This window comes from Ailuropoda melanoleuca, chromosome 3 (genome assembly GCF_002007445.2).
Source record: "Ailuropoda melanoleuca isolate Jingjing chromosome 3, ASM200744v2, whole genome shotgun sequence".
Taxonomy (NCBI): Eukaryota; Metazoa; Chordata; class Mammalia; order Carnivora; family Ursidae; genus Ailuropoda; species Ailuropoda melanoleuca.
The window spans coordinates 79,894,454-79,908,055 of NC_048220.1; the positions used below are offsets into that span (position 1 = coordinate 79,894,454).

General features: G+C 38.1%; 1 protein-coding gene across 1 annotated transcript in view; it reads left to right on the forward strand.

The window, feature by feature from the left end:
* MAN2A1 (mannosidase alpha class 2A member 1) overlaps positions 1-13,602 on the forward strand; it is a 172,577-nt gene that overhangs the window by 64,327 nt on the left and 94,648 nt on the right. Inside the window, exons 5-7 of the mRNA XM_002919942.4 lie at positions 1,235-1,362; positions 9,618-9,791; positions 12,551-12,737. Of these exons, the coding sequence (XP_002919988.2) occupies positions 1,235-1,362; positions 9,618-9,791; positions 12,551-12,737 (489 nt within the window). The remainder of the gene's footprint in view (positions 1-1,234; positions 1,363-9,617; positions 9,792-12,550; positions 12,738-13,602) is intronic.

Below are 13,602 nucleotides of genomic sequence, written 5' to 3' on the forward strand. Positions count from 1 at the left end.
TTTTTTTTTTTTTTAACACTGCAATGAGCCATCGTAGTCTCCATGTGAGATTATGTTAGTTGGTGATTCCTGTGGCATTATAGATTAACATTTAAAAATTTTATACAAGGAATTATTCACTCATTTTAAAAAATCGTGTCCATTATCCACTCTGTCACTGATTATATGATTATGCATGTTTGAATAAATCAGATGCTGTGTTAAAACTGTGGATTCTGTTATAGGCTTTATAGTAAACTGTTTATCTTTAATGCCTCTGGGCTACTACAACTACATTTGGCTTAGTACCTGGCTGTTAGGGTCAGTATCCAGTGATGTGAATCCTTATTAAAGCTGCTTTTCTCTCTGAAACTCGGCACTATTTTTCAAACCATCTCACTGCAGACTGACAGGTCTATGGCATTTAAGGTGTTTGCTTAAATTCTTGACCTCTTTACTTTTTCAGGTACTTCTTCAAATTTTTAATAGTCTATGATTTGGGGGGTTTTTTGGAGGAAGGGATCTTCTTGTAACAATTCAGTTGTTCTAGGGCTGGGGATCTAGTTACCTTGTATGGTATGGCAAGGGAGTACCCAATGGACAGATAATGGTAATGTTAGAGGTTTTCACTCAATAATGTAAAATAAACTATATAGACACATTTTAACTGAATCTGGAGCAAAGTGCTTCATAATGTTTTCTGTATTCCCAGAGGCATGTATTATTCACTGGCTTTACCTTTATTATTATTACTTTTGTGTAGTTTGCATGATTAACTTACCATTGTCAGAAGGACTAAAATAAATATTGATTTTTCAATATAGGTATATTGAAACAAATATCGTGTTTAAAATGACAGTCCTCCAATAAACAGTCAGCGTATACTGCAAGTAAAGCACTTTGCTAGGTGCTTTGTCAGATTCAGAAATAAATCAAATGTGTCTCCTCATATCAGGATCTTTGAAGTTGTCTGGGAGATTATAATCTGATGAAAAGGAACTTCCAAAGTGACCTACAGAGGGTTTGCCTGGGAAGGAGGGGTCACCACAGACACTTCACCAATGATGTTTTATCACCAGAGCCCCAAAGTACAGGGGCTGAATTTTATTCCCTGGTTTAAAAAACTTTTGTAGTAACTCGTATAAATTCTGGTTATACTTGCTTAAGGGCTGTCCCTAATATTTACGCTATTTTAAATCTTTTGTTTGAACTTTTGTATATGTTATTATAGACTCCTATGTTATTTTCTCTCTAGTTTGCTACAGAATGGTCAGTTTGAAATTGTGACAGGTGGCTGGGTTATGCCTGACGAAGCTGCTGCACATTATTTTGCCTTAATTGACCAACTAATTGAAGGACATCAGTGGGTGGAAAAAAATCTAGGTATGTATTGTTGTCTTTCTCCTTCATTTGGACTACTTTGGGCAATTAATTTTGGGGAACGTGAGATGAGGCTCTATTTTATGTTTTTAAATAACCAGTTTTCCCAGTATTTTTTTTATCCTTCATTAATTTATGATGTCTCTTCAGTCATAAGCTAAGTTATATAAATATAATATGGTCACTTTTATGGTCATCTACTTTGTAATCTATTATTTTATGTACTATTCTTATTAATTTTAGCATAATTTTTTTCTAATGGTGTGCCATTGGGGTTTTAATATTATATTAGTTAAAACTATTGGTTAGAAGAAGCAAAAACCTAATTTACTTCCTAAGAAAAAGAAGAATGAAAGGAAGGTATTAGTTTTGTCATTGAGAATTCCAGAGGTATGGTGGGTTCAGGTAAGGTTGGATCCAGGGGACTCAAATTATGTTGTGTGGACACTATCTCTTTTAGCTCTGCTTGCTTGCCTATTTATTTATTTATGAGAGGGAGGGTGGGGGAGGGGCAGAGGGAGAGGGAAAGAGAATCTGAAACAGTCTCCACACCCAGCAAGGAGCCCTACCTGGGGCTTGATCTCACAACCCTGAGATCATAACCTGAGCTGAAATCAAGACTCGGACGCTCAACCTACTGAGCCACCCAAGCCCACTTGTCTCTGCCTGTTTTTTCACAGCTTTAGTTTTCTCCTGATTCTCTTCACATGGTGAGTAAGATGGCCGTGGGCAACTAGGATTCTCATCTTCCCAGTCCAGTCAGTCTAGAAGTTTTCCTTAATACCTTACCTCATTGCCTCACTTTGGATTAAGTGCATAACTCTGAGCCAGTTTCTGTGGCCAGAGGTATAGGGGCTGAAATCACCAAGGCCTAGTCATTTTTTTGGAAATGGTCATGGGGAGAGGGTTTGGTGGAAGGTACGGTCAGTGCCACTGGAACCATGTGAACAGATCCTCCGCGGGAAAGAAGGATCTTATTACCCCAAGATGTGGGGAAGAGGGTGCTGCACTGATAAAATGAGGTGTTCACTACAGCTCATAACAACATGGGACTCACTGAAATCCTTGCAGTATCTGATATTTGCATCCTGCAACACGGTATGTAATTCCCTTCAAATATATCATATCTGAGTACAGTTTTGTAGCATTTAGGAAATCCAAGTCCCCAAACACCAGCCAAGGGCAAACCTTTCAAGCAAGACCTTTCTAAACATAGCAGTTTCAGACCTCCTGCGTTACCTCCTTTCTGTACAGGCAAGATATCTGTAACTTATTCTAATAATAACAACAGTCACACCAATGATAGGGCAAAAGAAAAAAATAAAGCGAACATGTTAATAATTGGTAAATCTGGTTGGAGGAATCTATGGCAGTTCTTCATATTATTCTTATACCTTTTCTTTTAAGTTTGAATTATTCCAAAGTATAAAGAAAGAATGAATGAGGGTGGCAGGAGTTTATCTCTAACAAAGAAAAAAATTTTAAATAGGAAAAAACCAGAAATGCCAAGAAGTAAATTCAATAAAAAACACGTATAGTTACCATACGGATACTATGGAATTGATTCTCTGTGTTTAAACTGTATAAAGACAATGCAGTTTATGCTCATCACGGATGCTACTCTGTGTTTTGAGTTCTTTTCCTTCCAGAAGTCCAGGATCTTAATATGTACTGCTGGGCTGAGGGTGCCTCCATGACCAGCCCCTAACAGCCGGAACACTGAGTCGAGAGCTTCCTTGGTTGACAGCATTTCACTCTTGTCACAGTTGTTTCGATTGTTGTCACAACATGGAGGGATTGAACCCATCCTGTGTGATTCTGTAGGCAGAGGACTCTTAGAAGCTTGTGCTTGGTTTCTCGTGGACACTGTGCCACCTGTGCCTTTTCCCTTCGTGGGTTTTGCATTATATCCTTTCACTGTAATCAGTCATAGCTGTGAGTATGACTGTATGCCGAGTCCTGTACATTTTCTTAACAGATCACTTAAAGGGGGTGGGAGGCTTAGGGACCTCCTACACAGTGCCACTTTTCTTAAATACTAAACAATGTTCTAAACCAAGAATATTTCCTTTACAAACCTCAGTTTGGGGAATTTTTTTCTTTATGCTTAGCTTTTATTGACATATAGGTTATATGGGCACCTGGGTGGCTCAGTCCGATAAGTGGCTGCCTTCGGTTCAGGGTCCTGTGTTCGAGTTCCACAACAGGCTCCCTGCTCAGTCGGGGGTCTGCTTCTCCCTCTATCCCTCCCCCTGCTCGTGATCTCTCACTCCCTGTCTCTCTCTCTCAAATAAATAAATAAATAAATAAATAAAATCTTTTAAAAAAGAGATTTCTTTACAGTTTTTAGAGGTGAATTACATATGTGAAACGCAAAAATATGTGGTCAGGTCTTTGAGTTTTGGCACATATTCTTGGTCCTATAGAGTTGAAGTTTTGGCAAATATATATATATCCAATTAAGCCACTTCTTCGTCACCCCAGAAAGTTCCCTCATCCTCCTCGACCCTCCTGCAGCTACCTGCTCTCTGATTTCTATCACTGTAGATTATTTTTGCCTATTTCAGAACTTCGTATATATGGACTGACTCTTTCGGATCTGACAGCTTTTGCTCAGCATTAATTTTCTTCTTACAATTGTCCCCCATATCATAAAAGTTACCCACTTAAAGTATACAGTTCAGTAGTTTTTACTATATTCGCAGAGTTGTGCAACCATTACCACTATCTATTTTTAGAACATTTTCAACATCCCCAAAATAAATTTCTTACCCATTAATAAATAGTCACACTCCTCTCTGACTCCACCCTTCCCTGTCCCAGGTGCATGGCACCACCGATCTACTTTTTTTTTTTTTTAAGATGTATTCATTTATTTTAGAGACAGGGAGAGTGTGGGGAGGGGGCAGGAAGGGCGGGGGGGTGGAATCCAGGCAAGACTCCCCACGGAGCACAGAGCCCGACATGAGGCTCCATCTCTGGACCCTGAGATCATGACCTGAGCCGAAATCAACAGTTGGACGTTTAACTGACTGAGCCACTCAGGCGCCCTCTCATCTGCTTTTTGGATGTATGGATTTGACTATTCTGGACATTTCCCATACACAGAATCATACAGTATNCAGAGAGAGAGGTGGGGGGGAACCCAGGCAAGACTCCCCACTGAGCACAGAGCCGGACATGAGGCTCCATCTCCGGACCCTGAGATCATGACCTGAGCCGAAATCAACAGTTGGACGTTTAACTGACTGAGCCACTCAGGCATCCTCTCATCTGCTTTTTGGATGTATGGATTTGACTATTCTGGACATTTCCCATACACAGAATCATACAGTATGGCCTTTGTAACTGGCTTCTTTTACTTGGCATGATGTTTTCAAGTCCATTCATGTTGTAGCATGTATCAGTGCTTCATGCCTTTTTATAGCTGAATAATATTATTTTGTCTGGAAAGACCACATTTATTTCTCCTTTTTTCAGTTGATGGACATTGAGAGATTTAGAGTGTTCCCCTTTTTGGCTACTGTGATTAATGTTGCAACACACACTTCTGTAAGTTTTTTTTTTTTAACCCAACGAAATTTTTTTTAATTTAAATTCAATTTAATTAACATGTAGTGTATTATTAGTTCCAGAGGTAGAATTCAGTGATTCGTCAGTTGCATACAACACCCAGTGCTCATTACATCATGTGCCCTCCTTAATGACCATCACCCATTACCCCATCCCTCTTCCCCACACTTATGTAAGTTTTTGTAGGGACATAATTTTCATTTCATCTGAGTTTATACCTAGGAGTGAAATTGCTGGGTCATACAGTAGCTCTGCATTTAGCATCTCAAGGAGCTGCCTAATTGTTTTCCAGAATGGCTGGACCATTCTACATTCCCCCGGTAATGTATGAGAGTTCTAATTCCTCTGCATGTACAACAGCATTTGTTATTGTCTTTCTTATTTTTACCATGCGTGTGTGTGAAACGGTCCCTCATTATGGCTTTGATTTGCATTTCCCTAAAGACTAATGACTGTAAGCATTTTTTCATGTGTGTTTTGGCTCCTTGCATATCTTCTTTGGAGAAATGTCTGTGCAAACTATTTGCCTATTTTTACAGTTGAGTTGTTTGTCTTTTTATTGTTGACTTGTAAGAGTTCTTTATATATGATGCAAGTTTCTTGTCAGACAAGGATTTGCAAATACTTTTTTACATTCTGTGGGTGGTTTTTCAGTTTCATGAAGGTGTCCTCTGATGTACAGAAGTTTTGATTTTGATGAAGTCCAGTTTAGTTTTTTCTTTGTCACTTGTGTTTTTGATGTCACAGCTAAGAAACCATTGTCTCACCTAAGGTCACAAGGATTTACTCTGTGGTTTTTACCTAGGAATTTTATGGTCTTACATTTAGATAATGAAAACATTTGAGAATATGAAATATCTTTTTGTAGCTTTGGCTGCGTTTTGTAAATTCGGGTTCTGTTTTGTTTCCTAAGCAATTTAGAACGTGTTTTGGATACTTTATATTTGGTCATGGTATGCTTTTTAAATTGTTTTTTTGTTGTTGTTGTTAATTTCTGCTTTTGTGACCTCTATTATACAANTTTAGCTCTTACATTTAGATAATGAAAACATTTGAGAATATGAAATATCTTTTTGTAGCTTTGGCTGCGTTTTGTAAATTCGGGTTCTGTTTTGTTTCCTAAGCAATTTAGAACGTGTTTTGGATACTTTATATTTGGTCATGGTATGCTTTTTAAATTGTTTTTTTGTTGTTGTTGTTAATTTCTGCTTTTGTGACCTCTATTATACAAATACAATCATTATAAACTTTCTGAAGTTTGAGTTATTATGATTGTCTTTTGCCCACAATATCATAAATTTTTTGAAGTTTGAGTTACTAATATTGTCTTTTTCCCCAAAATATCCGTTTTTAACTGTTCCCTGACTTCTCTTATGCTTTAATATTAAATGTACTTGGAATAATCCAGTTTGACGAATTATATTATTCATATTACTCATTTCTAATTTTTAAGTCTGTTAGACTTGTCAAAAATTGAGTGGTGTATTTATTCTTTTTAATGACCATTTCTTGTCATTTTCCCTAACAGTTTTTACTTTGATATATTTTGATATTCTTGGTTGATGGCACAGAATCTTTTTCATGACCTTTCCTGGTTTTATTGGCAAACGTACCCTTTATAAAACTTTGGCACTTTTTTATGCTGTATTTTTACCTAACTTTGCCCCTTATACCTTTTAAAACAATACTTTCCATGCCAAGGAAACCCTAGCGTATCGGACACTGGGGTCCTTTCTAGGTCTATGCCTAGCTCTCACCTCCTCTCCTGTCAAAATTTTTAAAAATATGGTTTAGGTTCTTCTTTTTCTGTATCATCACCTCCCAGGGACGCTTCGGTGCCCTGAAGCTAGGCTGCTGCTCCTGTGGGTCTAGTGAGCTTGACACAGAAAACCTCCTGCTAAAGTCTGACATCACTGTAGAATTACTCTCGCTTATAAGCTAATTCTGCCCTTGCTATTTGGGACATTGCAATCCTTTATTATTTTATAACTTAATTTTGGTATAATTTCAGACTTATAAGAAGTAGCATGACAGCTGGGAAGGGCTCTTTCATCTGTCCTGTACTTAGATTCATGTGCATGGTTTTCTGAAGCATTTGCGAGTAAGTTGGAGGCATCTTTTTCCTTAATCTTATAGTGCTTCATTGTGTATTTTCTAAGAAATAAGGATGTTTTCTTACATAACCAAAAGAGGGTTATCAAATCCAGAATGTTAGCCGCGGTACAATACTATAATCTAATTCATAGGCTATATTCAAATTGTCTCAATAGAATTTTTTTTTTTAATGAAAGGTGCTTTTTTTTCCTCAAAGTCTAGTGTCCAACCATGGTCATGTGTTGCATTTAGTTATCACATCTTTTCAATCTCCTTTAATTTGGAACAGCTAGCTCCTCAGCCTTTTTAAAAATTTCTTGACCTTGATATTTTTGAGGAATGCAGACCTTTGTGGTAGAAAGTCTTTTTGAGTGTGTCTGTTTACTCAGGATTAGCTTCAGGTTATTTCCCCTCCCTCCCTCCCTCCCTTCCTCCCTTCCTTCGTAACCTAACCTAAACCAGTCTACTTTTGCTCGAATATTACTGTAGTGATGTTCTGTTGTCCTCAGTGCATGCTGTTGTCCCGCTGTCCTGATGTCCCCCTGTTCTAATGCTGGTGATACTAGCCTTGGTCAGTTGCTTAATTCGTGTCTGTTAAGTTTCTTTGCTATCCTGTTGGATTTTTCTTCTTTAAGTAATAACTTATTTGTGGGAGACACATTGAGATTAGGTAAATATCCTATTCCTCATCAAACTTGCACGTTGTAGTTTTAGGATCCATTGATGGTTTTCTAACTCTGTCATTCCTTCTATAATTATTAGTTGGCATTCTACTGAAAGGAATACCTTTCCTTTTTATTTCCTTTATTTCCTATTTCTTTCTTTTTTATTTTCTTTTTATGTGGAGCTCATGGATCTCATGGCTTCTTATTTTATTCAGTCGGTTATAATCCAGTACTATCATTGTTTATTTTGATTCCCTATCTCTCACAGATTTGGATAATGGAAGCCCCTACAGGCTGTCTCTTGAGTTATTTTAATATGTTCCCATGATTCTTTGACTGTTTCTTTACTTTATGCTCTAAGGATATGTTCCAGGCCTATTTCAAGTCAAGTCAGTGTCTTAAAGTACATTCTGCTCTCCCACATTTACATATTTTGTAGTTCCTTAACCGTGTAAAACCTGGCTCCCTTGTCTTAATTTGCTCAAAACTGGAATACATAAAAAGTAGTTCCAGATTTGTTAAACCGTACCACCACAAAAAACCAAAAATACTAAATTGAGTTCAAGATTTCTCAGGCGCCTGGGTGGCTCAGTCAGATAAGTGGCTGCCTTCGGCTCAGGGTCCTGTGTTCAAGTTCCACATCAGGCTCCCTGCTCAGTGGGGCATCTGCTTCTCCCTCTACCCCTCCCCTGCTTGTGATCTCTCACTCCCTGTCTCTCTCTCTCTCAAATAAATAAATAAATAAAATCTTTTAAAAAAGAAATTTCTTTACAGTTTTTAGAAGTGAATTACATATGTGAAATGCAGAAACATGTGGTCAGGTCTTTGAGTTTTGGCACATATTCTTGGTCCTGTGAGAGTTGTGACTTTTTCTCCTTAGTCTCCTTTGCTGGCTTCCCAGCTCTGTGTTCATCTTCAGGATTGTTCCACAGAGTTCTTCCCTCCCCTCTCTTTTCTATTACTCTGTGTTACACCTATTTGCATGGTATCCTGTGCAGTCAGGATCAAGATAAACTCATTTTTATAATCCTAGAACCTCTCATAGTCTAAGTATATGGAATTGCTAAACAGGTGTTTGGAAAAAGATGCACATATAATACTACGTATGTAGATTTGTAGAGGTTGTATGTACAAGTTTGCTTTTGAGTATCCCGAAAAAAAAAAGGTCAGATTTGTATAATGCTGGATGACTAGTCTTCTTTCATTAATTCCAATCTTTACATTTATTATGTTTATTTTTTACATTGTACCTTGTGTGAAATTGAGCTATATCTTTAGTCGATGGCTCTTATAATTGCTGTGAGTCAGTGGTGAAAAAGTCCATTAATCCTTTCTGGGTAGAGAGAAAGTACCAGCATTTTATTGTATTATAATTATATTTCATTAAGATTTAATGAAGTATGGTACAGTTATTTTGGCCAGTTCTGCTACTGTATAAAAAGATGATTTGGAGCTATTGTGAGGTATGAAAGGCAGCCTGAAAAATTCCTTAACATTGGGATTGAGGAGTACAGGTTGAAATAAGTTAGCTTACTTTTCTTTATTACATAGCAGCAGTTGCTGGGTTATCCAACTCAAAGAAAAACAAGACTGTGAGGTCTTAGAAGGCAGGGGGCTTGGTCCTATTTGTTTCTCTAGCTCCATTAAATGGCAGTAGCTTTCTAGTATGCGTAAGATGGCAGAGTCTTTATTTCAGCTCCAGTTGACGAACCTCCATCCCCATTCCGCTGCCTGGGAAGACATGGCAGCGGCAGCATCCTCCGTCTGGGAGCCCTGCTGGGAGTGTGTGCTAAAGGGTAATGCTGGGGAGATGCTTTGTCCTCAAACCCAGAATACCATAAAACTCTGATCGCTCTGAATGGGTTGTGACTGCTTTTCAGTTCATTATCAACTTAAAAAAATAACACTTATTTTCTTTATCAACAGGAGTGAAACCTCGGTCTGGTTGGGCCATTGATCCTTTTGGACATTCACCAACAATGGCTTATCTCCTCAAACGTGCTGGATTTTCCCACATGCTTATTCAGAGAGTTCATTATGCAGTTAAAAAACATTTTGCATTGCATAAAACATTGGAATTTTATTGGAGACAGAATTGGGGTATGTAGGGTTTGATGAAAGTGGAAGATCTCACTTTACCTAGATGTTATTTCATAAGGGTTATGAACTCCTGCAGTTATGGGTTTTATTCAGAGTGTCAGTCTTGAAAATTAGGTTGCTTCAAGATACACAGTCTTACAATTTTTTTCCTGGTGTATTTGTGTTCAGATTCTCTTAAGCAGTGGTGGGGATATTTATCTATAGAACATTGTGTATTCTTTTTTATGCCTAAAGGAAGTAAATAAATGTAAGGAATTAGTCTTTTGCAAATAATGCTTTCACTTGCTTCTGTTTTGAAAAGGGCGTGTTTTATCACAAAGTTGAACATGTGGTAGAACTTCTATCCACTCATTTATTTCATGTTCAGCCTATATTTCCTCCTTCTGTCTTTCTGTCTTTGTATCTACTGAGAATTGCCTTTTAAAACCTTAATCCTATCCTCCTGGAACAGCCCTCCTATTACCTGTACTGCTTGTTTTCATGCTGTATTCTGTGGGCGCACAGGTGTTCCAAGGTCATACTTCTCCAGCTCTTTGCTTGGGGGTGGGGAGGAGACAAGATTTAGGCTTCTTGAGAGGTTTTTGCCTTTCCCAACCCCCATTTAATTCAAAATACCGTATTACTCCTTTTTCTTTATTGGATTCTTATTATGGGCCATGCATTGTATTGTAAGCTTTATATCTGCTCTCTCACTAGTCTTTATCCTTTAACTTTGGTTCTCTTATTTTCCCTTTTAATGGTGAAAAAATTGATGCTTGGAGCTGTGAAGCCATTTGCCAAAAGTCATACAGGTAGTAGGTACAGAGGCGAGACCTGAATCCAGCTGTGTACTAAAGAAGCCCGGGCTTTTAAGCCACTGGCACTCACTGCTGTCCCAGTACTGGGTTCTCAGTAAGATTTCATCTGCAAAAAGGATTTTGTTGCTAAAACAATATTCAGAAATTACTGCATTGCATCATACTTGCTTTCCTTTGTAAGTTAGATCCCCCCTTAAGTGTTTTAAAAAAATCATTTGCAAATCTAGACAGTAACTTCCTTATACATACTGCTGTTTTTTCAATAAGGAAAGAAATTAACTATATAATTTTTTATTCTGGAAAATAAAACCTGTAAGGAAAACAAGACCTTGTAGGGGGTTATATCCTGTATACTTTGATCAAATGTAAAGGAACATATTAATTAAAGCAAAAAAAGGATTGTTAATTTGAAGAGGCCCTACTTACACTATTGCCTACATTCAGATTGCCCATAAATATCAATCGGCAAGAAATTACTAAGTACTTTTATGTACTTAATACCATGCTTGGAAGAAATATAGAGAATTTCCCTGCCTATCAGGAAATTACCGTCTTAATTTGATAAAAGACAAGACCAGCGGCAGCAGATAAACTAAATGTATAAATGAGCTGCTAAATAGTACAGCGGGAAGCAAAGGAGTGGGGCTATTGAGTGTGTCTTCGATCTACAAGAGAAGGGAAGAAGAGTTGCCACCCAGGGCCTCTGTGTAGATAGCAAACGTTAGTGACCAGCATCCATGATGTCACACTCGGCTGTGATTCAGGGAAGCAACCCACAGCACAGAAATACACAAATTATAATAGCTTTAAAATTTGGAAAAGAGCTGGTAATTACTTTAACTAAATGGAGTATGAGATAGAACTGGAATATTTTAGCACTTACCAGATAGATTTGAACATGTTGCTTCAAAATTATGTTTTGGAACTCATTTGAGCTTCTTTGTGTGTTCTGGTTCTTAATGAAGCCGTTATTTTCATTTTTTAAAATGTGCGTGTGGCTTTTTTGTTTTCTTTGTTGTTGTTGTGTCTGTCTTTGTCATAAAAGCAGTACATAACCCATTGCTGAAAAGTAGAAATCCACACCTGAATAAAGGGGGAGAGGTATTTACGGGCAGGAGCCTACAAAGGTAACCATTTTTAACCCTTGGTTAAGTCCTCCATCACTGTGTGGTAGGCTTCTGACCTCTCAAGGGCAGTGATAACAACACTTGCTGGCATTGAGGATTTCATGAAAAACAGTTCTGCATCAGGAACCAGTGCTCGCTTTCTGTATATTTTTTGTTTGCTTTGTTTTTTGTTTGTTTGTTGTGGGGTTTTTTGTTGTTTTTTTGGGGGCGTGGTTTAAGAAGTACTTTCACTTGTCCTGTGCTGCTTTCTTGGTGAAAAGTCCCAGTGGCTCTTTACTGGTGAACATTGGGGAGACTCTGTGAACTCTTCCGGTGGCCCTTTCTTCTCCTCGCAGCAGGAAATAGATAGGAATTTGCCCAGCATTCTCACAAGCCTCCCTGCCTTCTTCCTTTCCTCCTTTATTCTCGTCCTCTCTTCTTCCCTCCCTTCTTCTGCGTCTAGTGTCATGGTCTTCCTCAGTGTGTCCCGTTACTGATGTGGGGACAGATATGGCAAGGAGCTGGCAGCCAGGGATGGACACAGCCCATAATTTTGGGTGAGCCAGTGATAACTTGTGCTTCTGTTGGGTTTGTATCTTTCCAGGCCAGCAGACACTGGTTCGCGATGGGTCTTTGCTCAGTTTAGATGGAAGAGGTAGAGAGAGACCGAGATGTGAGTCTCTTCCTTGAGGCTGGTGGCCGTTAAATGCCGCTGGAGTCTGTATGAGTAGTAGTTAAGTGGGTTGTGGATTAGGGTGGAGCTTGCATTACATATGTAGAAAGTACTGACATCTTGAACAGTTTGGGGAAAACACAGTTTATAAATCTGGGTTTGTCTGTTGGCTCTTTATTTTAGATCTGGAATCTGGCACAGATATTTTTTGCCACATGATGCCCTTCTACAGCTATGACATCCCTCATACGTGCGGACCTGATCCTAAAATATGCTGCCAGTTTGATTTTAAACGGCTTCCCGGAGGCAGATTCGGTTGTCCCTGGGGAGTCCCCCCAGAAACAATACATCTTGGAAATGTCCAAAAGAGGTATGAAAATACGCATTTTGTTAAGGCAGCATCTCGGACAAAGCAGCAGCTCAGCTGCTCTTTGCTGAAGGGTTCAGTGGCCAGCATTATCCATGCTCAGGGTAATTATTCGGCCAGATCTAAAGCAACTTAAAAATGCCAGAGCTTCGACTGTGCCTTTTATGTGTTATAACTTAATGAGAAATGAACAACAGTTGATCAATATACAATGGAGAACCTATAACACTCTGTTATTACCCTCTCCTTTGCCCTCATTATAAAAGCCTTCTGCTGCGTTTGATTGATCTCACATACTTTCGTTGATAATAAAACTTCTGGTCTCTATTGTATACATTGGTAAGAAAAGCAACCCAACTGCAAAAACACGTTTACTGAAATGGAACACATAAAGAGTATAATTATCTGTTCTTTTAATAACAATTCCAATAATAGTGGATGCTGCCCAGCTCTGATGAGTACACTTTTTCAATCTTTCTGATTATTTTGACTTACAATTTTTAATTAGGAATATTTATACTTAAGGATATTTACTTAAATAAAAAAGGAATGAATCATTTTTAAGAAGAAAATTACGCTCACGATGGAAGCATCTCATTATACCAAGTTACCTATACTTCTCATTTGCATGCTTTTAAAGTTTAATTTCTTCACTTAAAAATTACTGGTGTATAATGCCTTTAAATAAAACATTGTGTTGCAATATAAACCCACTCACCTCTGGCAGAAAAATGATACAGGCTTTTATTTTATTTTTTTAGATCGATTGTGTTATTTATTATCCACATGAGGAGATTTTTGAGAGTGAGACGGGGAACTATAAACAATTAAACTAGGATGACAGCCATAAAGTCTGCAAACCACAACA